The 27,317-nt window shown below is 38.2% G+C and overlaps 1 protein-coding gene across 26 annotated transcripts in view; it reads left to right on the plus strand.

The window, feature by feature from the left end:
• Positions 1-27,317, plus strand: part of ARPP21 (cAMP regulated phosphoprotein 21) — a 155,673-nt gene that overhangs the window by 25,506 nt on the left and 102,850 nt on the right. For 13 of the 26 annotated variants that reach the window (XR_005376835.1, XR_005376836.1, XM_038570341.1 and 10 more), the window contains exons 1-8: positions 16,295-16,394; positions 16,489-16,662; positions 18,451-18,617; positions 19,833-19,874; positions 20,634-20,723; positions 24,686-24,830; positions 26,285-26,363; positions 27,011-27,070. Coding sequence is in view for 24 of the 26 variants with exons in the window: in XM_038570341.1 (XP_038426269.1) it covers positions 18,489-18,617; positions 19,833-19,874; positions 20,634-20,723; positions 24,686-24,830; positions 26,285-26,363; positions 27,011-27,070 (545 nt within the window). In the remaining 2 variants the exon portion in view is untranslated. Of the gene's footprint in view, positions 1-14,790; positions 15,100-16,221; positions 16,395-16,488; positions 16,663-18,450; positions 18,618-19,832; positions 19,875-20,633; positions 20,724-20,916; positions 22,783-24,685; positions 24,831-26,284; positions 26,364-27,010; positions 27,071-27,317 lie in introns of those variants that run through there. The other 13 variants (XM_038570345.1, XM_038570349.1, XM_038570346.1 and 10 more) reach the window with 6 other exon arrangements.

Below are 27,317 nucleotides of genomic sequence, written 5' to 3' on the forward strand. Positions count from 1 at the left end.
TTTTTTTGTTTATTTGTTTGTTTAATATGTTAAGTGAAGATAATCTCCAGGATCAGTTGATGAGAGCTTGTTTTTTGGAGAAGCAAGGAAGCTAAAGTAACTGGAAAGTTCTAAGCAAAATGCTATATATGGGCACTCTAAAGAAACTACAGAATCAAAACTGTATTGAGATACCCATGCACATCTATGTATCTATTTCTACAGAGCAATAGTTGCTGGGTCTTTTAAAATCAAGTCGTTTTATGTAATGTAAACACATCCATTTGGAGGTTAAGAGATCATATCAAATATTCAGGATAAGTTCTTTCCTATATTTGAGAAACCAGAAATAAATTCTCTGGGTAAACATGACATGAGTTCATGAAACTATCCTCTCCTACTGAGAAGCGCCCTCGTTTTTGCCCACCTAACAGACTCTACCCAATTTTGTAAACAATTAATACAAGTCCCCCCTCAAGTCCGAGTCCTCCAGGAGAGGCGGGTTATATTCTAGTTGTCTCTGTTCCCCCTGTTTCTACCAAGGTATTTACTAAGAGTATGTAGATTAAACGAGTGGTATTCAATTTATTCTGTTTGTTATGGCTTTGAAAGGAAAACATAATGATGTGTGTTGTGATGTTAGAAAATACCCAGATCATTGCTCGTGGTATAAGGGCTCAACTGGTCTTTCTCCAAATTCTCAGACCTTTGGTCCAGCCTTGCCCTCAAAGAACAGTGGCTGCAGGCTGGAGCTGTTTAAAAGTGACAAACCTATATGGGGACTGCTCAGTAAAAGAGTTGAATAGATGTATACAGGGAGAATGCTATATACAATTACAGATGTCACCCGTGTACCTTTCTCTGAATCCAAATCAACAATGTAGAAGGGAATCACATTTCTTTTAGTGAAGTTACATGCTCTCTACATACTATTAATTTTCCTTGGCACTTTTTGGCTGATTTCTCATAGAGGGAAGTCAGTTTAAAACACAATATTCAAGTCAGTGGCTCTGTATAAAAATATCTTCAAATTCTTAAGAAATTTGAGGGCAGTCTCACTTGCAGTTGTTGCTGACTTGATTTTTTTTTAAAGATTTTATTTATTCATGAGAGACAGAAAGAGGGAGAGAGACAGAGAGAGAGAGAGAGGCAGAGAGAGAAGCAGGCTCCATGCAGGGAACCTGATGTGGGACTTGATCCCAGATCTCCGGGATCATGTTCTGGGCTGAAGGAGTGCTAAACCGCTGAGCCACCCTGCCTGCCCAGATGACTTGATTTTTAAATGCAATTGAGTTGTATTGATTTTGATATTTATTCCAAGTGCAAAAGATATGTTGCGATAATTTAAATGTTTATTATTTTGGCATTTTAAAAGTAGATTTAAAATTTTTATTACATTGGTTTGTGTGTAGGGTATTTTTCATCAGTTTTGTCTTTGACATCCATTTGTCTTGATCTCCATGAAAATGTGTTTTCATAGACTTAGCTCCTTTTATTGCACATTGGATTAGATGTACTTATTCTATACTTCTGCTTTTATTAACAATTTTCTTCATTACCTTTACTTCTGTGTTTTCTGACTAAATAGATAATTACATTGCCCCACAAACATGCTGGACAGTGCAATTAACACTGCAAATTAGTTACTTGCAGTGTTATTCACTCACTATTTTTTTGGTTTCTTCTCTATCTTTTTGTTTACTTTTTTAAATATAAGAGTAAAAAAATTTCACTTGAGAATATTTAGAAAGGTATCATCATGCACATACCCTCCATCTCATGAGTCACTCCTGGCATCACTTTGGGACCCCATTATTATTTATTATCTGGCCTGTGGAACCTGTGATCCTCACTCATTTCAAAGTGTTGCAGTTAAAGTTGAAGTTTGGGAACCCATGTGTCAGAATTTGAACTCTAACCCCACCCTTTCCTAGCGTAAAATCTTGGCTATGTTACTTCATGTCTCTCTGACTCAGCTTTCTCCACTCCAAAATGAAATATTTAAGGATTAATCCATTTATATGATATTTTTCATCAAAATAATGTCAGGCACAGAGTGAGTATCCAATAGATGCATTGGAATTGTTTCAAATTGACTCTGTTCATATTAGCATTTAACTTCATTTTTATGTAAAATCTTAAATTCTATCACGGTAAAAATAGTTTTATTTACCAATGTGATTTATGGCAATGATAATGGGGACATAATTGCTAATTTGAAAGTGAGACCTCCACAGTTTTGCATCATGACAAGGCACTGTAATCTCATGACTTGTTACATTTATGTGTTAATTTATTAAATTAGTACTTCCTCAAACCATTACTAAATGTCTGGTGTTTCAGTACAATAAAAATAGGGATAGTCCCTGTTTTTAAATAACTTATGTAAAAGAGAGATAAGTAACTGATGGATTCTTCCTAAAGAAACAAGTCTTTTTTGCAATGTTCTTTGAAAGCTGGGCTCCATCTGTAGCTTGGCTCACTTCTTTTTTTTTTTTAAAAGTTTTATTTAAATTCAATTAATTAACATATGATATATTATTAGTTTCAGAGATAGAGTTCAGAGATTCATCAGTTTCCTGTAACACCCAGTGCTCATTACATCACGTGCCCTCCTTAATGTCCATCAGTCAGTTACCCCATCTCCCATCACCCTCCCCTACAGTGATCCTCAGTTTGTTTCCCATGACTAAGAGTTTCTTATGGTTTGTCTACCTCTCTGATTTAGACTTGTTTTATTTTTTCCTCTCTTCCCCTATGATCCTCTGTGTTGTTTCTTAAATTCCACATATGAGTGAGATCATATGATAATTGTCTTTGTCTGATTGACATATTTTGCTCAGCATAATACGCTCCAGTTCCATCCACATTGTTGCAAATGGCAAGCTTGGCTTACTTCTTAATACATTCTGGAGAGGTGCTGCATTAAAAGAAAAGAGGAAAGAGGCACTGTAAGATTCTTATAGTTAAAGGGAAATACAATCTAGTTTGAAATGGGGAATTAGAGGGTACAGTATCTTAACTTGTAATGAAATTTTGAATGATATCAATATAGCAGCTCTCTGAAATAATGCACTCTGGGAGCCAGCAATGGGACAGCATTTGGACACCAAATATATCCTTGAATAGACACTGATTTTAAAAAGGCATATCTTTATATACTGGGCTTACAGCAGTGGTGTACCAGGAATGGTGACTAGAATATCCCTGTATCATCTATGACTTTGTTTTATCCATTTTGGGGGGAGGAGTAGTCCTAAATATTGAAGTATTCATTTTTGTGGGAACATATCTCTATTAAAATAAGGCTAGAAAAAAATTGCAGCCACAATTCTTGGGGAAAGCTGTATATATTACTTCTAAGAAATATTGTATTTATTGCATTCTCTATGTACATATATCCCAGGTGTGTGTGTGTTCATGTGTGTGTAGGTGTAGATAGAGTTTGTATTAAGAAGGCTGGAGGGTACACTTTAAATAGGCCATGGTGGGGCAGCCCTGGTGGCCCAGCAGTTTAGCGCCGCCTTCCGCCCAGGGCATGATCCTGGAGACCCAAGATCGAGTCCCATGTCAGGCTCCCTGCATGGAGCCTGCTTCTCCCTCTGCCTGTTTCTCTGCCCCTCTCTCTCTCTCTCTCTCTCTCTCTCTCTCTCTGTGTCTGTCATGAATAAATAAGCAAATAAATCTTTAAATAAATAAATAGGCCATGGTGAATATAATATCGGTAACTTATTAATGCTAGTCGTAAAAGAAACTTGCTCCAATACTTATTTCAAGAAAACCCTGCAATTATTTTTGAAAATCCACTAAGAGGCATGCCCAAATAATTCAGCCATAACGCTTTAAGGAGAAAAGAAAAAACAAAAAGCAATAAATTTACTCCTGACTCATTCGCACAACTTTTGAAAAGATAAAATATGTGAAAATGCTGCATCCTAATACCTTTTCAAAGAAAGCTTCCTAAATTTTCTAACCAGTTTTTAATAATGATGCCATGTCACAAAACTGGCAACAAAGCCCAGGCCATTCAACCAGGTTGCTCCCAGAGAAGGCCAGGTAATGAGGAAGGTTTTTACTTGTAACCACAGCACTTTTTTAAGAACAAAGTCTTCCAAAATGTGGCTGATTAAATTCATGTCTAAATGCTACAGCACGAGGGAGCATCTAGATAGGCAGCACTTTTTTGAGGTTTGCAGAATCACCTTAAGTCTGGCATCTTGGTGAGTCCAGTGGATTGTCAGCAGAGGGAAGAGCCTACATGTTCTGCTCATGAGTTACTATCCTCTTGCTCATGCTGGGGTCTCTGAGAATTAGAATAATTGTGACCTGACCTGAAATTGGCATCTGTGGGTGTGTGCGAGCCTCATAGGAATAGTTAGACCGTAGAGTTTTCAACAGAGAGCCTGTATTTCCAGAATTAAAATGGAGGTTATAAATATAGTTTTAGACCACAGAGGATTGTTTCAAATGCCTGGACAAATTATATATGCACAAGCACACATGCATTCTGTCTCTGTCTCTCCCTCCTTGCACCTCTTTCCCTCCCTCCTTCATTCTTTCCTCATCCCTCACTCTCTCTTCCTCAGTAGATAGATGGATGGATGGATGGATAGATAGATAGATAGATAGATAGATAGACAGACTTTCATCCTTCCTTAGTATGTAAACCTTGTGAGGCTAGTTATTTATGTTAATATAATTAGAATTTATTGGCACTTATACATCAAATTACTTTTCTTGTCTTCATGTAGATTACTTTGGAAGGTAACAAGATCCCCTTGTGTTCTTTACTTCCCTTATATCTTCTTTTATTTTTTAGAGAAAATATGTAATCATTTGAAGTATAGAGCATATTTTCCCATATACCATACTTTAGCAAATACAGGGCAATGCTATCCCTAACACATTGTTTATTTAATGAACACTCTTGTCTCTGTTTAAATGTTAATAATAATGGATGATTGACTCTTTTTGTTTTTCTGTGTTTAAATCTATGTGTGAAAATTATTTTTTTTGCAGGCTTCATCATGCATTCCTCCAAATAGTCCATGTTCTATTTTCACAGGTAAATTTCACATGTTGTTTCTGACAGTTGGGCCAGCCTGCCTGCCTTCTTCCTTTCATTCCATCCCCACCTCCTTCCTCTTCCTTTCTAATTTACCATTATGAGTAAAGAAAGGTTATGATATTTTTCCCCACTGTATAGTTTTTCCCCGTGTTGAGGTCTTGGACTTTTTATGAAGGAGACCATATCCAGCAAAACAGATTCTACTTCTGAGCATGTCTTACTATGTATTATGAATAAATGACTGACTTCTTTTTTATTTATGTTTAAAATCTTGAAGGTATCACATATAAGCCTGGAGCTCAAAAGCTGAGTATTGCATGTTACATAAGATTGGCCAATATTTTATTTCTGTGATATATCAAATCACAAATTTGCTTCTTTCCCAGACAATTTCAGCCTGGCATTTCCAATCTGTAGCCCGGATGTACATTCTTGCAAACTTTTAATAACTGAATTCACATATGTTTTCGTTCTTTGGTGCGATATCAATTTCCAGCCTCATTCTAGGGATCAGGCTGTCCTACTTTGTTGTAGAGATGCTATATCCATTTGATTTTTTAAGTGCAAGGTTGCCTAGCAGAGACACTGAAGTGGGTGAGATGGCCTCATGCCTTATAGAAATGTCAATTTGCGTCAGGTTCCTATCAGTGTTCTTCTACTGAAGTGCCTAGAAAGCAAGTAAGCTTCAAGACTATTTCATTTTAATGATTCGACACATGTATAGCATGGATAAACCCCCTCAAGGCTCTTAGTTTAGGGATTATAGAATCCATAAATAAAATGACCCCAAATCTTCAATCTCCCCATGGCCTTGGGAATTCCTGCAAACAACTCAAGAGTCACAGGAACAGTCAGCCCTGGGACCACACGCTGACATCTCTCAACTCTTGTGTTGAGACTGCTCATGTGTCTTTTGAATTGCATTGATCATTTCTGCCAGTTCTTTCACAGAGTGCTTTGAGAACCTATTTTGTTCTCTTTCTTCATCAGTGGCTAACCCCAGCAGGCTGTAATATCTCACAGAGCTTGTGAAAGCTCATATTTTTATAAGTTTATCAAAATCTATTAGATATTTAAAAATATAGAGAATTTAAAAGAGCAAAAAGCCCATTTGCCTTGATGTGGGTTTCTCAGGGTTAAAGGGTCTTGTCAGAAGGTTTGTACAGGGAACATCCAAGGTAGGAGGGTCCATCAAAGGAGAAGGTATTCACCTGCAAATGCTTGTAGTCTTGAATGAATGCAACTAACTCTTTAACTTTTAACTGTCCCTTTAAGTGAAAACATTTTGTTAAAAAAATAATAAAAACTTTGCATGAGGTTGGGACAGGGAGAAGCAGGGAGACAGCATCGTGTCTGACTAGCCTTTCATGTGATTGCAGTTCTGACATTGAGTGGCCGCAGGCAAGCCAGCTTTAAACTGCAGCCCGTCTCTTTCAAAGGACCAACCACATGTACTTTCCAAGTGTAGCATCTGGGGTCCAAAAAGCATTGTCACAGATGGCCCTAGAGCTGGAGTCCCACCCAACACAAGCAGGCACACACCAGTTCATACGTCTCCTGGCTGCTCTGGGCGCCACAAAAATGCAGACTCTAGGTTGTAGGTTTCCTGAAAATACCCACTTCTCCTTTAAACAAACTGGTGTGGATCACATTTCTGCCGTGAGTTAAGCACATCACCAGTCCAAGATACATTCCAGTGGCCACATTAGTCATCTACAACATTTCTTCAGAATGCTTATATTTAGAGCAGGATCTAGATCAAGCCAAACTCTTGGTGGCTTAGAAATAAAAGCTTGGAGACACTGCCTTGCATGTTGGTTTTCATTTCTTATACATTTGTTCCACCCAAGTCTCTGCCTTTCTATGTAGATAAATCATTCCTTCCACTTGCTGACTGCTTTTCTGTCCTCCAGAAGAGGAGGCATCATCTGAAGCACTTTTACCACTTCTTCAGCACTTGAGATGCTGAACGCACACCTGTCCTGTGGTGGTTTTGCAGTTGCTCTCCTACATCGACCTTTGAAATAGGCTTTCTAGAGATTTAATTGTGGTGAGGAAAAATTCTAACACAATGTTGCCACCCATTGGAACCCAAAACATGCCAGTGTCAAAGGCATTCATTTACCCAGTCTTTTAGGGGCATCATCTTATGGAAGTCTGAGGCTAGCAGGAAATATTTATCGGGCACTTCTATTCTTTGCTAGCAAATGTGTTGACCTCAGCACAGCGGCTTTTTAGTTTTCACGACTGGGTTTGTAGGGTTGTCACTGCGTGATTTTGTGTAGAACTATGTTAGGTGGTATAGAGAAGGGAAAAACACAACAGGAAAAGTCAAAGGCTCTTGCATTGGAGAAGGGGGCAGAGCTGGCACATGCGGTGGAGATGGATCATCTTCTTTGTGGTGTGAATGCCACTGCACCTGAAGTGCACAGCGCTTCATCCTGAGAGGCGTCCTGATATTTGGGTGGGAGCTCGGTAGGGGGAGCACTCACAGAAACCTCATGTCATCAGTCAAAGAGGTAGGTAGATTCAGAAGAGATGAGAGGCACTACTGCTATAACCCCATTAGCCTGGAAATGTGAGCAAGGCCAGCTGACTTATGATAAGTATGCATTTGATTGATGCCATCACTCTTCTCAAGAAAACTTAGAAACTACCAACAACCTGAAGAAACTTGCCTGCCATGTGTATCTTCCATTCAGGGGACCAACATTTTCTTTTGATCTTTAGGAAAAATGTCTTTGATTGTCTGTTTTCTGTTAATTGTATCTACTGGTTCCCTTAAGATTGCTGTCAAAATCATCCTTTGAGAACAGAAGACTGAAAAAACCTTGTACATGTATGTCGCTTGTGTTAAATGCTTTAGTCTGGATTGCTTTGCTCTCGAATCTCTTGTCTGTCGAATTCTCTAGGTAGATTGGTAATTCCTTCGGGTCCAGGATAATTTCTTTCCTTTCTCTGGTATCCTATCCAGCAGGTCATGGAATGTCCCATGCAGTAGATGCTCAATAAATAAGCTCCCATGCTCTCTCGCCAGTGCATAGGCTCACTATCAGAGCAAAGCCAGACAGGAACCGTCTTGAGATCCATACATTCAGAAACATGTCATGGTTTTGTCTTTTACCTTTTAGTACCTTAACCCTTACCATATTGATAAGTAGGTCTCTGAGTGATTAGATGCCTTGGCTTTTAGGTGGAGAAAGCAGAAACCCAGAAAAGTCCCCCAGTCGTCACTGATTAGAATGCAGACAGATCTGGAGCTTCTTTTCCTTCACTGAGGCAACAAGCCCTACTCCATGCCAGGCATTGTTCATAGCACTGAAGTTAATCTAGAAGTAGACTTAAGCAGAAATCTCTACCACTGTGCTACTTATGTAATAGTGGGGGGAGAGTGATTTTTAGTACTTGATTCAAATAGGGAGCCTTGTTAAAAAATGACTCATTTGCATTTCTAAGACTTGGGAGATTCAGTGATTGAAGGAGTCAACAACCAGCAGACTTCACACTTAAGAGACAGGACAAGTAGGCAGCTTGCTGTCTTCCCCGTGATAGGCTGGCAGTGAATGGGGTGGTTGATATGAGGACAAAATGTCATAATCTAGGGAAAACAGGCCAAAATGATCCATGTCAAAGTAAATACTCAAGAAAAACATTTGTTGGTGGGGTTGTTGATTCTGTTGAAAGAGCTTGCTGTTAGGATGCTAACACACAATGAAGCCCAGAGAGGTGGTACCCTCCATAAGTAGAAATTCCCTCTGTGCCCGAGTCTCCTGAAATTCCCCGTGCTGTACTTAGGATGGCAGCATTCATCCATTTCTGCTAAACCTCTCCCTCCTGCTTCTCTACCTCCCTTTTGGGAGTAGAGCACGCCTGTCCTGCAATCAGAGACCCTAAAGACCTTAGGACATTTCAGCATTTTATTTTGGGGAAGCACCCTTTGATTGCTTTCCTCCCTCCCTTGGAAAACCTTTTTATTCTTCTGCTGTGGGCTGGGGGGTGCGGGGGAGGCAGAGGTGAAATCATGGGTGGGTAATTTAAACTCTTGTGTTAATCCTTTTGATTAGGTTTGGTAACGATGTTAGCTAATGATAATTCTGAAAAAGCAACATTAAGGTGTGAAATATTCATAATCTATAGCACCAAACACTACATGTTGACATAAGGGAAAACAAAGATACCATTGCAGTGAAAACCTCTTATTTTTCCTAATTTACATTTGGGAAAAACATGAATTTTATGGTCATTTCAAACATCTGACAGAGTAACAATTTATCAATTTATCTTTGCTTTTATTCATTTTATCTACATGTCTCTTCCTTTCTTCTCTTCTGCAAGAAAGATTTTAATGACTCAAACATTTAATGACTCCCACTCTGCCACCTATCATTGCGTCACATTTGTTAAGTTTCATTGTTTCTGAAGTGACAGATGCTTCTTTTACTTCTTGTAGGAATGAAGGCGAAGAGTTCATGTCACATGTGCTGAATAAAATTAATATTTCTCCCCTCTCTTTTTTTGAAGTGCCTATTTGCTTCATGATGAATTTTTATAATTTTGAATCTGTTAAGCCAGAGTTGAGAATGTGCATTTTATGACAAATCCTCACTCCATTACAGGGTGTCTCCAGTACAAATAACTGAGAATAGATAATGGATTATTTTCTTGGCTTCAAGATCCTCCAAAAGAGGACATTTTTGAATACTGTATTGAACTGGACTGAATTTAGGATATGGATGTTTGAGCACCTGTGAGAAGAATAACACCCAAGCAAGAGTACCATTTCAGTTGATCACCCCCCAATCCCTGAAATAGGATGGCTTGTTGTAGAAGATCACAGTACAGGGATATTGAGAGAAATATGTAGGATGAATGTGTAACTCAGTGGGATTTCTGGAAAATCTAATTATTTAGGAACATTTTTGTTTTGGCAAAGTTACATGGTATCACCATCAACAAGATCCCAGCAGTGTTATTTAAGTTCATAAAAATTGTGTTTTAGTTATACTTGGAATTACAAGGCAACTCCTCAAGTCTAAGATCCTGATTTTTTTGCCTGAAGATCAGGGAGGGAGACATTAATTTCTAAAGGTTACATGTGTTCTGGCACCAGTATAGATTCTAATTAATTGTTCCACATTAAAAATTTATAATGCCTTCCTGCAAACCCTGAGCACACTTTATCTGAGAATCCTGCAGGCATGCGATTTCCTGTATGGCTTCTGGAAAGATGGGTACTGTGAGTTCTACAAGTAGAAGGAGGAAATTGGGCAGATAGCTAGCAGATAACTTTAGGTCATTCTGATAATTATGGTTTATGAGCTTTTAGGATTTTAAAAGAGAAAGACTAAGAAAAATGTCTAGAAAACTACATATGTCCATGTAATATTAGGGATAAAATCAGAAGAAACACCATCATCAGACGCTGTATTTGTGCAATTTCTGTGCAGTATTTACTGGCTCCTGTGAGAGGAAGATAGTGGTCTAGTGAAAAACAATCTATTGGTCTCTCTTGCACTATCCTGAAAATTAAATGCATAGATTAGGTGAGCCTGGTCTAGATTTCTAAGAGAGTCGTCCCTAGAGGAACATGGTATTAACAAGAGCTCTGATCCCCAATCAAAATGACAGTGTTTTCAACCCCACCCGGTCACTATATTTTTGTGGATCTTGCCCAGGTCACTGATGGAATGTGGGCTAGACTGGCTGATATCAAGAGTCTTTGCAGTGCTGTGGGTCTCTGGGTACTTGCACATTTGTTTTTTCTTTAAGATCGGACCTGACTAGAGATAGATGATATTACCTTGTAAATGTAAATTCTAGGCTCTAAGATGGGATAGGAAATAAAGGTGGTATGGATTGTGAAAGTTGAGACTATTTAAAATCTCCAAGAATAGTCCCAGTCCCAGTGATCACAGAGTAAGGCCCATATCATCCTCAATGCTTTCTCAGAGTCTTGGATTATTTTCAATTATGGCAGCAGGGTTATTAGCGCTGTTCTCTGCGGCATTGATTTTGGTCAGAAAATTCTCCTTTTCTACAATAAAAAATAAGCAAAAAATGAGTCCCTGACATGACCAGCTCCTACTGACCAGCTGCTTTGTTACATCCAGCTCTCTCATCCAAATTATTGACAGCCCCATGTCTGCATTACACTAAGAATGTGCCCAGAATTGTTTTTTTCAGTTAGAAGCAGTGTCTGTTACCTGGTATGGGTGAAAACACATTGGCCACGCACACACTGATTCTGGCAGAACCTTCCACCAGAACGAAACATCCTATCCTCTTTATTCTTGGAATGTCCACATTGGATAAAATAAATTAAATAGCAAAGCTTATCTTGCCAAAAACAAGACTGCTAAGATGGTGATATGGTGATGATGGTCCCCTTTATTGGGTATCTATGTCAGACAAGTACAAACCTGGGCGGCTTATATCCACAGAACCCATCTTTACATGTATATATTATCGACACATCAGAGGAAATTTGTAAAGTAGAATGATAGTTCCTCCTCTTGTACTGTCATTTTCTGCCTTTGATGCCTTTGTATGTATATTGATTTGTTTACTTGTGATTTATATCATATTCAGGAAGAAAAAGGTTTTGTAGTTTCTTTTTCATTGCAATAAAATATACATAATATGATATTTGTCATTTTAACCTTTCCTAAATGTACAATTTAGTGGCATTAAATGCATTCACAGTGTTGCATAACCATTACCACATCTATACCCACAACTTTTTCATCATCCCTCAAAAAGCTCTGTACGAATTAAACAGCAGCTCCTTTCCTCCTTACCTCCATCCCCTAAAAACATCTACTCTCTGTTTCTATGGACTGGCCTATTCTACATACTTTATATAAGTGGAATCATGCAATATTTGTTCTGTGTCTGGGTCAAAATGTTTTCATAGTCTATCCATGTTGTAGCATGTATCTGGATTCTATTCCTTTCTAAGGCTGAGTAATATCCCATTGCATGTGTATAGTGCATTCTGTTTATCCATTCATCTGTCAATAGACGCTTGGGTTGTTTTGAACGCTTTGGCTGTTAGAAGTAATTTTGCCATGAATACTGGTATACAAATACATATATCTGGTCAGTCCTTTTGGATATACATCTAGGAGTTGAAGTACTGGGTCATATGGTAGTTCTATGTTTAAAAAGGTAGGTTCTATTTTTTTCTTTCTTTTTCCTAGTTCTAAATTTTGGAGGAAGACCAAGGCTAATTTCTCTTTCTCTGAATATTCCTTAAGCATTTGAAAATAGCTATGATGTCCTTTCTAAGTCTTCTCATGTCTAAGCTAAAAATTCTAAGTGATGTAACCTGTTTTTCTGGAACCCAAATGTAAAATCTTCTATCAGCCCCAGCTACATTTAATGTCATTACTTTCATCAATTTGTTCATTCTTTGGGGATTTCCAAATACTTACTCTGAGATCCAGTGCATTAGACTCCTTTCCCAAATTTATATTTCTTGCCTTTGAGATACACTGAGGAAATATTTAAGAATTATAAAAGCAAAAATCATCTTTCTTTTCCACTGCATGAATAATCACAAAGTGGATGGTGAAAATGAAAATTACTTAATTACTTAAAATTTCTCATGTGGATCCATTAGAAGGTATTTAACTTTTCTTTTGTATTTTTAGAAAAAAAGTGTTTTGTTGAGATTGTATTACTTGACTTGAATACCCTATCATAATGTAGAACACCCTTGCACATGGTATACGTTCCATAAGACTTGTTATAAGAATGAACAATGGAAACATCGGCTTTTTTCCATTGGCTGTTTTTACGGAGATCAGACCTCTCTTGTTTTAAAGGCACTTGTGATTATTGTAGGGCTGTTCTTATGTCCAAAACTGTGACATCAGTTATGCTCATTATTGGAATTTTGCTAAATGTTGATCTAAGTTATGTTAGCATTTAGTTTATTATACCGGTTAAAGAAGAAAACGTGATATTCTACATATGATCTACTACATGTTTACAAGCTGCAAAGCTCTTAAAATTCAAATACGAGGGGCACCTAGGTGACTCAGTGGTTGAGCATCTGCCTTTGGCTCAGGTCATGATCCCGGGGTCCTGAGATCGAGTCCCTGCTTATCGGGGAGCCTGCTTCTCCCTCTGCCTGTGTCTCTGCCTCTTTCTCTGTCTCTCATGAATAAATAAATAAATTTTTTAAAAAATTCAAATAAGAATATTCAGTAAAATATTTTTACCCCTAAAACCCTAGTATGAAAATTCCTTTTCTTAAACATGCCCTTAGGGTCTTTCTACAAAACAATTGTCTGGTTATTTTGGTATTTGCAAGAGTAATTCAAGAATCTCATAGCATGCCTGTGCATGGGGTTGACCAAAGAGTTTAATTAAAGGATAGACCTCCTGGTTGACCATTTCTTGTATTGATAAAGAAAATTTTGGGGGGGGGAATGAAACTTATGTGAAAATTTGTTATTGATGGTTTTGTTACCCTGGGAAAATTTCCAACTTGCTGAAGATGTTAGTATATATACCCTGTTCATCTCATATTGGATCTCATTTCTGAAAGGATCATCTTCCAATTTTTTTTTTACTCTTTAAACTTAATTTTACATACTCAGAATATTTTAAAGCATTAACAGAGTAACTGTTTTGAGAATAGAATGTACCTTTAGTTTCTAAGGTGTCACGGTAAAACCTCACACAGCCAGCTGACAAATTGTATTACCACAATTTATAAGTGGCATACATTTGCAGAACTTTGACCAGCTTAAAAAAAAAAAGAAAAAAGAAAAGAAGAAGGAGCAATACATTAGGGGAGAAATATTTCAATTGTTCAAATAAATACATGTTGATTGTAGCATTTCATCATGCATTACCTATATTGACTTGGTATAAGATTAGTCATCCTGTGTTCATTTTTACTGAAGGGATTATGAGGAAAGTGACTAATAAAGTGACCTTCCCAACTTGCTAATAGAATTCAACTTTAATTTCCCATTTTAGATATCCGCTGAGAACTAAATCACTCCTGGAATTTGAACCTAATCCTGAGTTTTCTCCACGTGACAGTCCAGCATTGTGCCTTGCTCCCCTTTCACTGGCTTTCTTATCCCCATGATCCCACAATTGCTCCTTTTTTCAACTCTAAAGTAACCTCGAGAAGAGATAACATAAATATAATGAGAAGTGGTAGTGCTTTTCCTTATTTTCCTCATCGTAAACAGTTGACAGTGCTGCTGATCAATTTCCTATAGCTTGTTTGCAAGCGATTGACTGCCTTTGCTAAAGAAATACTTATCCCTTAAATTATGATTAAAATATTGTTTCCACTGAAAGAACTACAGTAACTTTTATTTTGTGCATTTGTATAGGGTCTCCTTTTGCTCCCTCCACCCCTCCCACTATAACAATTAAAAATTGGCCAGTATATCCATTAATCAAATGTCGGATAAAATATATTTGTTAAAAATAATTTAGCCTTTTTGTGAACATGGGAAAAAATTTAAACAGATTAAGATTAAATAGCAGTGGAAGAGTCGGGTAGTTTGGCGGACAGAGAGCTGGAGTAGGGTTGATTTCCTGGCACTGCTTTCTTAGCAAAGAGAACAATTTTAATCAGTTACAAAAATATTTGTGATCCATATGTTCCTTTCTGCTCATTCCCATATGCCCATATTCCCTTTTATCTCGGTAGATGATGACTTTATGATTCAGGCATGCAAGAATAATACCTCGCTGACTTTAGAGCTCAGTGCTATTTCAAAACGTGTCCTGGTAATTACATACACACATGTATCCAGGCTGTTCACGCTCTTAGTTGGTTACGTGAATATCAGTTTGTTCTTCCTTTTTCTTCATGGAAAGAATTATATCTTGCATCCACCTACTGGGGCTGGAATAATGCATCTAAGGCTTAGATTTGAAAACTGCATTGCCATTCGCCTGCTGGATTAAATGCCACTGTACAAATATGAGGATCAGAGAAAGAAGACAAAAAGATTTCGGTGATCTTTGATAACTTCATTTTCTTTGGGAACAGGAAAACAGAATCCAAAAAGCATGTGGTAATTTCATCACTGGTGCCTATTCTATGACATATTAGATAATGGACTGGTTACTTAAATAGATTGTAATTTTAAGACATGTTGACTTCTATTTAATATCAAGTGTTAGTCATAGTAGCCATGGTGAAACTGGTCAAAATCGAAAAATTAAAATGACTGTTGATTAGCAATCCATTTTTGTCCTCAATGCATGTTCGCTTATCTGTCATAGCTAGAAATTATTGACTATATTAGTGATCGCATCTTCAACAGTTGTTTCTCTCTTGCACAACAAATGGTGTTGTAATCCAATATGTTGTTAATATAACCACAGTAAAATCCGGTGAGGAACCGGCTGTGCTCATTTAAACTAGGGAGGGGGGCAGAAGGGGGAGGCAGAGAGTGTTTTTCAACTGGAGACAAAATAACTGAGAGTCATTTAGTGTTTGCAAAGATGGGTGTGTGATGGGAGAGGTATGCATGCTGGTGGATTTAGCAGGTGTGCCCTAGAGTTGCAGTAGAAGGGAGAGATACCGCTTGGTTTTGGCAAATATTATTAGGAATCCATCTCTGCATTCAAGCTGTCTTTGCCGCTGCTCCGGTAGGAGTTGTGAGAAAAAGAAAGTGCACATTATAGCATGGATTCTTCTCAACAGGCTCAAAGTTTGCAAATCTGTTGAATCCCTCTGACAGTCTTTCTGTGCTGTCAAGCAGAATGCCCAGCTGGTGGTGACAATCCTGATGGGGAGGGAGGGGAATGGGGGGACCCCGTTCACTGCCCAGGGAGAACATTAGGAACTCTTTCCAAACTGTAAGTGAGGAAGAAAATGCTCCCTCAGCCATGCCCTTGTGAAAGTTTTCTTTTTTCTTTTTTTTTTTTCACTTTTATAGATAATGCCCGTTAAATTGAAATCTTTAAATATGCCTCATTAGGATAACTTTCCTAAAGAAAGGAGTCTCAGAAAGAGCATTAAAGTATATTATATTAATCTATAATGAAAACAAAGACTTTGGTTAAAAAAAAGGAGGCAAGGCTTTTTTAGCGCATAGGTGATCTGGATTCTCATTGAGGCAAACACACAGGCTTGTTTTTTTTTTTTTTTTTTTTTTTTAACTACAAAGTGCGAGATTTCACTAAAAAAGGTTAAAATTGAAGTGAGTAATCTTCAGTGCATAATGCAATTGTTAATTTTAGCTCCCTGCGTGGGTGCCGCTCTGACTTGAACAGCCGGGCTGTAGCCTTCATTAGAGAAGAAGCAGGCAGCCCGAGACAGGTGGGGCTGGATCAAGCTGTGAACGTGATTTGCTGGAAGCTGGTCATTAGTGTTCAAAATCTGATCTTATTTATTTGGTCCTTCACCCTACCATGACTATTGCAATTATTGTTATTGACTTTTCATCTTTTTTCAGGTTGATGATGTGTCAAACTGTGTAAGGGAATCGCATGGAGATGGGCATTCTGAACTGTTAATGGGGACATGGGACTCCAGTTGTCTCTGATCGATTGTGTGGATTTTCCCGGTGTAGAACGACAGAAGCCGCTAGTAAGTCGCCAAGACCTACAGCAGGAATTCTGCACGAAAGGTAAAGGCCTTGTTGTCTGGCTGTCATCTCATCTGTATTTTGTTATTATATAAATGTGCCTGTTTGCATAGAAGAGGTCATTCAGTGTAACCAAAACAGACCGGATCTATAGCAGGGACTCAACTGGCTTATAGTTTATAAAATTAGAGCTCAATTTGTTCATTTCATTTTAAATCTAGTCACAATCTGCTTTTGTGCTGAAATGCTTTGAAGACAGAGTTAGGGCAACAGAAGTCCCATCTCCTCCCTCTACCCAATACATTGAGAAACAGGCTGTTAGCCATGGAGAAACAGAACCTTTGTTAACTACACACATAACCCAGCCAGTGTCACCGAAATATGAGGAATCCATCTGAATGCACTGAATGGAATATCCTCAAATTTCCCCACACTTAAAAGCATTGCTCACCAGTAACTCACAGACTCCAGCCACCATCCTTTAGAAAACTCTTCCTTTTATGTTCCCATAATCCTTTGCCAAGTAAGCCTGCATTTTTTTTTTTTTTAAGATAACATTAGATACCATCTGTTCTGTCATGGTAGATCTTATTAAATTTGCAACAGAAATTGCTGTGGTTTAGATTTTTCTTATGCTTCTTATATCCAGTTGGAAATAAAGTTACTGAGTTAGTAAATGGTGATTAAACACTCCCAAACGCATATAGCCCTGATTTGTCCAATAATCATTACTGTTGTAATGACTGGGAAGAGGACAGTCATTGTTTGGGAATTTCTGTGGAAGAACTGACTTTCTAGGTCAGAAGAACTGACTTTCACTATGTCAATTCCCTTTTCTCTTTTTCTTCTTTTTCCTTCCTTCATTCCTTCTGTATTTCTTTCCTTTCTCTTTTTTCCCCTCTCTCATCTTAAAAAAAAAAAAAAAACTGAGGAGGAAGTAAATGCTAAATTATTCATGAATCTTATTTGACAGCATATCAGGAGGGGGAGTGTCAGGGGTTGTATGGAGGTAGGGAGAAAAAAAAATAATAACAGGCTTTAACTTTGAAAAGCCATTTCCAGTGTCTGTGTAGTAGTACACTGTGAGTCTATAGTAGCGGGGTTCAGTGGCTATAGCTTCATTAGAGCTGCCTGCCAGAGACTTCCTTCCACAGGCTCTGTGCAGCACCAGCAACTGGCAGGAGCTCAGGAGAGCACTCTTGCTTTTAATAATGTAGCTGTCAGTTTGAAGCCTGAAAAATGTTGGCCCGAAAGGTTTATTGCAAATTTAGAACCTGTACTTATACAGAATTATCAGCTCTTAAATTGATTTTGCCCCTACTTCTAGAGTACACAGTATTCCGTATGCCCAGGAAAGCTTGTCTATGGGTTGAAACTTGCAAATAATTTTTGAATCATCTTAGACATGCAGCAGAACTCCAATACCACCTCTTGACTCAGCCACTGAGGGTTATCTCTTCAAGACTTGGAGCAGTACCCTCTTTTTCTTTTTCTTCTACTTTGTCCTGAGGCATAGGGCCTGGTAGATGTGTGGGAGTTCTGTGTCTCCACTTAAGACTTGTCAACCCATTTCCCTGGGAAGGTGTATTCACAAGTGTGTGTGTACGGGTGCAGAGGGGGTGTGGACAGGGCGGCTGAATCTGCCTCGTGCATCTGACTTGGGTACTGGATTTGATCTTGCCTTATTATTCTCCTTTCGTATAAAATTGGCAGAGATGCCTGAGTTGCTCGTTTGAATTTGAATACAAAGGGAGAAATGAAACACCACAAGAATAATAGGAAGTGCTTCACCACGCACTGACTTTATGTTCTGACTTCTTAACCTTGTAGGGCATCACACCTTGTTGTTTTAATTTGTGTCTGGGAGAATGTCTGAGCCAGGAGACCTGAATCGGGCAGTAGTGGAGGAGGGCGGGACTGAGCAGGATTCGGCCACCCCAGAGAATGGCATTGTGAAATCCGAGAGCCTGGATGAAGAGGAGAAGCTGGAACTGCAGGTGAGCTTGGAAACCCGGTCTCTGTGGCTGGCACCACTGTGCGCAGTTCCTTTCTTTCATATGCAGAATACTTTGAAGGTTTGTTCATTTGTTTTTGTTTTTTTTTTTTTTCACTTAAGAGTTTGAGTAGTATTGGGGCACCTGGATGGCTCAATGGTTGCGTCTGCCTTCAGCCCGGGGCATGATTCTGGGGTCTGGGGATCGAGGCCCACATTGGGCTCCCACACTGGCCTGCTTCTCCCTCTGCCTATGTCTCTGCCTCTCTCTGTGTGTCTTCACGAATAAATAAATACAATATTAAAAAAAGAGTTTGACTAGTAAATGAGTAGGAAATCCATAAACCTACTCCTCTCCTTTCCTAAATATTAATCACTTTTTTTTCTGACCAAAGGTATTATAAAATGCCCTTTGAAATGAAAATAAATAAATAAAATAACCAGAGATCGTATTTAATGACTGAATGTGTGCACAGCATCTCCAGAGTGATTTCCAGACCACCTCAACGAGTTTGTGAATGGTTTCTCCCAGAGGCAGCTTTAGGCTAGCTGAGTTTTAAAAATGGATTTGCTATTTCTGGGAAAGCCAAAGACCTAGCTCATGATAGACTAAGAAAAATCAAAGATGTGAGCTCTGTGGACCTTTGAGGGCAGGCAAAGGTCCACTTCATATTAGCAAACAAACCTAAGCCTTAGAATTCACAATCAGAGAGAGAGAGAGAGAGAGAGACAGAGCGAGCCCTAGAAAAGGGTGGTTGGGGGGAGTACTGGGGGGGTTGAGGGATGATTGACGGTACTGAAAGAGTGATATGATTAAGTACACCATGATTTATGAGAGCAAGAGATTTGGTAGAGGGAAAACAAACTACTTGCAAATAGCCTGTATTGATTTATTTGAACCAAACTACAAACTGTTAACTCTTTTTGTATATCAGTGAACAAAGGCAGATAACCACGAAATGGTCCAAAGCCTTCAAGGCAGGCTTCCCTGCGCCCCCTACCCAATTGCTGCTGTAAGGAGAAGGAGCTAAAGTTAAAAGGTCAAAAGTTTGAGGGAGAAAGGGCAGGGCAGCCTTCCACAATGATTATAATACGTTACTGATTTCTGGACTAATGACACTTCTTTTCTCTCTCCCTCTCTCTTCTCCCCCCACCCCCCGGTTGTTGGTTTACTGTTTGTTTGTTTGTTTGTTTGTTTGACTTTGTTTCTAACATACAGAGGCGGTTGGCAGCTCAGAACCAAGAAAGAAGAAAATCCAAGGTAGGGTTCTGGAGATGCCACATTGACCTGATATCATGGCTGTCAGTTGCTTATTTCAGACGGGGGTTAACAGGTTTGTTGCCAGTTCAGATGGCTCCACTGGCCCTGTCTGCTTTCAACGAGGTCCTGTTGACACTACACTTGTCTTTCTGTCTCTCTCTGTATGCTTTGCAGTTAGAGCATTTAGGGTTCCCATAGCCGCAGATGCATGTGTCTGATCCCGTTTTCGCAATGGCGGACTTGACAGCGCTTCACAAAATGAGTAGCTTCTTTTGTTTTCATTTTAAATAAAATCTGGGGCAGATGTGTTAGTCTGGCCAGTTGATTTCTCCCTTGGAGTAAACAGGTGCCGGTGTGTTTTAGGTCCCTCCCCTCATCATCTTAAACATCTTTTCAATCAGATCCCTCCCAGACTCAGTCTTAGCAGAAATTAATTTCTGTCATCCTTCTCTCCTTGTATGTTCACAAAATGGCAGCAGTTGCTTCCTTACATGTTTCCGACGTGAGGGGCCCAATTTGCGACAGGTGCCCCTTAAATCCACGTTATTCACAATCGCCTCCACCTGCATCACCACCAACACGGGGCTCTGAATCTTGAAGCCGGTGTAGACAGACAGCACGGGGCAGCCAATTTGAAGCTCGTTTTAGGAATCTGGTTTGGGAGGTCCTGGGAGGGTGGTGAGGAATTGACAGCCCCGAGAATGTTTTCTGTTTGTTGTCTTTATTCGCCTTGCCTTGCCTCTTCTTTCCCCTCCCCAGTCAGGAGCAGGGAAAGGTAAACTGACTCGCAGTCTTGCCGTTTGTGAAGAATCCTCAGCCAGACCAGGAGGGGAAAGTCTTCAGGATCAGGTATTACCCCCTGGCACTTTCACTAACTGCATGAGTGGGATCTGTCTTCGTGTGCATGGGTCTGAGTCTGGCATCACACAGAGTTTTGGGGGAGAAGAAATAAAGAGAGTTTTCCGGCTTTATCCTCTGCTTATGAGACATTCTAAACTAGCTTAACAGTTTGTCACAGAGTATTACGTTTGTTTTTTTCCAGACTCTCTGAAAACTGCAAATGGAAAGGAATTCAAAAGAATTTAGTTAAAAAAAAAAAAAAAACTTAAAAAGTAAGCACGGTAGTGCCGAATTTCCTCAAAGGCTCTCTCTTGATAAGACTGAACCAAATATAGTCCTAAGCATCCCATCTCCTTCCTTATTGGAGATTCTTACCTCTCACTTCCCCAAAATGCACTTGCCTATAAGAAACACAACTCTTGGCTCTTATGAAACTTTGGAAATAGTGACTAAGGTGCATTAATCTTTGGAGACATGTTTTTATGGGCTTTCGTTAGAGATTTCCGAATGCTGGAAAAATTGTCCAGAAATGAAATCTGAGGTGATGGTGGATTTCATATTATTAAATTTATATGAATTTAATATTATATATCACTGTGGGCTCTTCCACTTATTTTTGCTCCTTATAGCAACACTATTAGGGCCTGAAAATTCAGATTCTGTCAAAACCCTCCCGTGACCAAATGGGAACTTCATGTCATATTTATTTTTGTTTGCCTTTTAGGCATTGTATTAGCTTTTATAAAAAATAGTCTAGCAGCTGAAATTTTCCTTATTTTATCCGAGAAGTCAAGACAACAGCAAAATGATTTATCTGAGCCCAGGGGAGTGCAAATTGATTAAGATATCATTATTTTTGTTTGGTCTTGTTTGCCTTCCTCTTTTTATTTTAATTGAAATACTCTAAATTCTTCTCATGGATACAGACAGCATTGAGAGCACTTTCTTTAAAAGGACCAAAAATAAATACCTTATAGATTTTGTCCTAAGAGTATTTTTTTTTCCTAGCTTCATTTTCTGACCGTGCCACTCATGTCGTAAGGCATGGACCAGCTATCTTTCTCTAGCCATCACTATGTTTCATACACAAGCTTTATTTTACTTGGGCTCTGAGAAATGTGTGGCTTTTCTTCAGCATTTTATTTGTGCTTCTATTTCTAATGGAGATTGAAAAGGGGGAATGATGTGACTATCATGGCTTATATTTTTAAATGTTGATTGATGGCTTATAATGTACTGCACACAATATATGTTAACTCTGCAGAATGACAGACTCTGGGAGAAGTCATGCCCCAGTTGTCCCCTACTCCTAATACCAGGCAGAGGAGGACAGCCTTTAGAGACTTAATCTGCTTCTCATGCCATTTGACAAGGTACCAGGAGGAAATTTTTTAAGAGATCATCTGTATGTAGTGCCCGTTCTGGACCTAAGTCTAGTTTCTCCATACAGTTGGTACAGAGAAATAAGATGCAATCGGTGCTTTGTTCCTGCTGGTTTCAAGCTCAGTGACCAAGACTAGCTGTGTAGGAAAGAATTAGAACTCGCACACCTCTCTTTTGACTGGCTCAGGGGTGGCGGGAGCAGGCGGCCGACAGAAAATACCCAGACACACATGGTAGCCAGTGGGTGTGTTACTTTTTAGGGAATAAAGAAGCAGACCTTTGAGCTTATATGCAAATGCCTTCATTAGGTACCATCGGCACTTACAAAATGTGGGAACTGAATCCCAGAGAACCCTGGCAGACGTATACAGTAACAGTATATGGATTGTATTGCTTCCCTAATATTTGTATATTCACAGTATTTGAAAACTGCCTTCATTTTCCTGTGTGGGAAAAACTCTTGCTACCTGTATTACTTGATCTCAGACCCATAGCTGATGGTTCAGTCTGTCCTTCAGTTAAAGGAGTTTTGCTTTTCTAATGTTATATTCTTTACCTATCAGTGTATTACTGTGACTTGAATCATTCTTTTATTGTTGTTGGATATAAACTTATCCTGTACCAATGTATTTATTAACACTTGTATTTTATTATTGAGCATATCAATAAAAATATTAAAAAATAACAGATTGTTTTTTACCAACTCTATAGCACTTTTGTGTGTTCTTTCAACACCAGAATATATATTTACGTATAGAAAAGATAGGTATTTTTCTGAGAATAGTATTTGTCCACACGTGGCGTGAGTTTGTCCTTTTTTTTTTTTTTTTTGGTGGAAGATGTCTTTTAGCCTCTGCTCTTGTAGTTATGCTTCCAGGCCTCTTTGATTGTAGACTCAAACTGACAGAGGCTGGGGGATGCAATAGGTTTTGAAGAAGCAATGAGACCAACCACTCTGATGGCCTGGTGCCCTCAGTTTCCCCTCCTGTTCAATTATTGAGTTGATTCTTCCCCAACCCCCAACTGTGTTTTCTGAACCAGAAATGTTCCAGCTGTTTCCTTAGCAAGCAGAAGCAAATCAAAACCTTAAAATCAGCCTGAACCTTTGCAGACTAAGACATTTCTGTCCCAAATCACATGACAAAAGAATCTATAATCAAGTTACACTCAGTTTTACATATTTTGTGTCTGTCCATCCCCAGGATAAACACGTAGATGTCAGGAAATCTAGCTAAGATAAATATTTATCATGAGAAGGAAATATTTATTTCCTCCTCTCTATCATATGTCTTTCCAGCTGTGGTGCCTTTTTATTCCAGCTAGGAGTTCACAATGGAGCCCCAACTAAAACACAAACTTGGTTTTGGTGGTCTTGTTTTATGCTTGTTAGATTAGCCAGGTTTATCAAGAACCCGAAGGATCCCAAGATGGCCGTAATTTGAGGAGGTACAAGCATTGCTTTAGTCACGTGTACAGGAGCATTAGTTTAGTTAGAAACACTATTAGTCATTGGGAATATTTTTCTTTCACATCATAAATTTTAATGTTACTGGTAGAAAAAAGCTTTCCCATCAAATGATCTCTTACATAAGAGAAAGCAGGTTTAATGTTGGTTAATTTGTCATAGTTTTAATCATAGGATAGGCTTTTTATAAAACTTTTTAAAAGCTATGATTTGGCTCATTCTTCTTCAAAACAGTGAACATGTTATCAGCCCAATGGCTGATATGTGGATTAAAACAAGGCGATCTGTTTCCAGTGTAAAATAAATAAATATAAAAGTGGATCCAGTCCCAATACTGTAAATGGTCAATAGTGTACAAAGCATCAGTTCAAGAGATTTTACATTTTGGAAAGAACTGACTGATACAAAAATTAAAATATTATTTATATTTAATTGATGGGAAATATATTTCTGCTTTCTACCTTTTCTAAAAGGCAATGCTGATTCTAACCGTATATTACGATGACTTACTAATGGCGTTTGTAAACGAGGTGTGATAATCATCCATACCTGGGATTCCTGCACCTAGCTTGGTTTTTGTAAATAGTAGAAATCATTGTTGATGTAGCTCTAAAACAGACTTTTTACTGTAAATTGGCTATTAAGGCCTTTATGTCTGTTCTATCTGTAATTATGATTCGTAATATCTGTCTATGTTTGTGCAGATTTCTCCTTATAAGGAATTATAAAAAAGAACTCAAAAGGCTTTTTTTTCCTTTTTTTGAGACATGGCAGTGGCTGTGACGTAAGCTGACTGATAAGGAAATGTTTCCTAAGTGTTTAAAAATAAACCTGTAGAGGAAATAAGAGGTATGATCCAGGGGAAAGTAACTTGCTTAAAGTTAATATTCATGAGGCTAAGTTTTAGTACTAGATGTTTCTCATGACCTCCCATTGACTTCTGAAGTTTAATTCACCCTAAAGGGAAATTATTTTTCTGACAGGTTTAATTTTTTTTACCATTTAAGAAAAAAAAATCTGCTCCTGGCTTTCATTTTCCTGTATTTAATAACCTCTATGCAAAATGGAACCAGACAGAGAGTCTTAAATCTGGCCCTAAATTATTATATTTTTTCCCCAACAGGAATCAATTCATTTACAGCTTTCCAGTTTTCCCAGCCTGCAAGAGGATGATAAATCTAGGAAAGATGACTCAGAAAGAGAAAAAGAAAAGGATAAAAACAAAGATAAAACCTCTGAAAAACCCAAGATCAGAATGTTATCAAAAGGTGAATGTGAACATGTTTCCTTAACTTACTGAATTTGGACAGATAAATAGTCACAGAGTACATCCTCGATTTACACACATATTCACCTGCCACCAGACTCTGCATATACTTCTATATGTGTATGCGTGTGTGTGTGTGTGTGTGTAAAAGATGTGAACTCTATTTCCTTTCTGTTAATGGTGTCATTATTTGTGTATCAAGAAAGGTTATTTTTAGGCTCACTTATTTCTTTGGATTTTCATTTGGGTCTTCTGTTTTCAATGATAAGTTTGTACAAAAGACTGAGTATAAATCTGCTCTTAACTCAGGTTCATTAGTCTGATTAACCTGAGCTGATGTACAGTAATGGTATTCAGTTTTATATCTTAACTTCCATGTTTATCTTAAAAAACAGATAATGAATTAGCAATTCACAGCCAACAAGTGATGTTGTCCCCAAAGCATAGACGTAAATAAGTCAATGTCCTGGGTGGGAATATGTGATTGACGTTGTATCTGCCACAAATGGATTTGGTCTCTGCAACCCACATAACCCACCACATCATGTCTCACCTAAAAAAAATATACATTTCTACTTCAATAAAATTTTTTCCAAGAAAATAAAAAAGCTATACCTTCTCAAACCCCAAAGCCATAGTCCAGACTTTTCAGATTGTTGCCATACATACAGTGGTACAAAAATCAAACCCAAAAAAATAAAATGAAACAAAGGTTAAAACAAAACTAAGTTATGTTAAAATGAAGAATACCATAATAAATAGCTTTGCAGTAGACTTTTTTTTTTTTAATAACAGAGAAAGAACAAGGCATCTGATCAGCTGAGGAATGATGTCTGCTTGTATTATGCTCTGTAAACATGTATCTGCTTATAATGATTACTTCTGCTACTGAATATCTAAAACCCAAGGTGTGACAGGAGTAAAGAAGTGCAGGTTCCTAAAATGGCTTTAGAAATTAAGCTTTAGCCAGCATCAGAAGATTTGAAAGGCTTGGAAATATTCAGTGCCCTCCTATTGTACTGATGAATATTTAGACGGTCTTATCACAGAACTTTCACTTTTTGCCCTCTCTGTTTTAAGAGAAAAAGGGTTTCCCAGAATCTCAAGCTGTTGAGAGCTCTCTCTGTGGGTTGGTACTACCTGTCACGTGTAGCTCATGGCCTTGCTGATTGACAGCAGGGAATGAACACGTGACATTTCACCCCACCCACCTCCTACCCTACTGTGCCCACAGCCCCTCCTGTGACGGCTGGATCTTTCCACACTCAGGATCTACTGGGTTCCTCCATCTCAAATCTGGTTTTCATTCTAGTGTTATACTGCTGATTTGCTAGTTTTGAAACCTGTACCTTCACGCCAATAGCTTTATCTAAAATATACCCAGCAAGAGGGAAACCTTTCCACCCCTCTTCCTTATCAGCATTCCTGACAAATCCATCCTGCTATTTGTTTCAGATTGCAGCCAAGAATACACGGATTCTACTGGCATAGACTTACATGAGTTTCTGATTAACACATTAAAGAATAATTCCAGGTAAATTATTAAATGAACCTCTTATTTTTAGAAGAGTCCAGTAGAATACTGCAAAGTCATTTGTCCAACACTTCCAAGTACAAAGTTGTAAAATGCAGGCACCTTTTCTAATGTCTTAAACTGTCTCTTATATTTTCTATTTTCTGCTAATAGTTTGCATGTTTATTGTTTACAGATAGTCTTAATTCGTGGGTAGTTACTCAAAGAATAAATTATAGTTCACAAGTTTTGCTTTTCTGGTCACAAAGAGATACTGATTAAGGAAAAAAAGAGAATTAGAATCAATGTTAAAGAAACCAATTATGCCCTACTGACTTATTGGGCTTTGCTTTGCTCTAGTTTCCTATTAATTTAAAATATACAACGTATCTGATGTGTCTTATGGGCTTAATCCCTTACATGTCTTAATTAACATTAAAACTACAGAAGTTTCAATATTACAAAATGCTTAACAAACAAGATGAGAAATAATCTTAAGTAGGATAAAATCACATGTATATGGACTGCATATTCCAGAGAAGAGCTAGATTAAAGATTTATAGTCACATGGGTTCAACCAATCTTTTTCAGACATGCAAATGAACTTTTTAGGTCTTTGAGAATGGCAAGTACATCAAACCTTTTCATTTTGACATTTGTTTTTGCAGGGACAGGATGATACTCTTGAAAATGGAGCAGGAAATTATTGATTTCATTGGTGACAACAAGTATGTTTTATTGCAGTGCTGATTAATTTATATGATGTGTCTTAGTTTGGTATTTGGATTTAATTATTCATTCTGGAAAGATTTAGGGATAGATAAAACATTATTTAATATGTTTGCCAATTTGTTAAATGGAGATGCTATTAGGATTAGAAGCTATATATTGATGGGAATTGTTGCTTGGACCATGTGTGTGCCTGCTTGTTAAATTCCTGACAAAATGACTATAAACAGGGGGCTGCTGATTAGC

This window comes from Canis lupus, chromosome 23 (assembly GCF_011100685.1).
Source record: "Canis lupus familiaris isolate Mischka breed German Shepherd chromosome 23, alternate assembly UU_Cfam_GSD_1.0, whole genome shotgun sequence".
In the NCBI taxonomy this organism is placed as follows: Eukaryota; Metazoa; Chordata; class Mammalia; order Carnivora; family Canidae; genus Canis; species Canis lupus.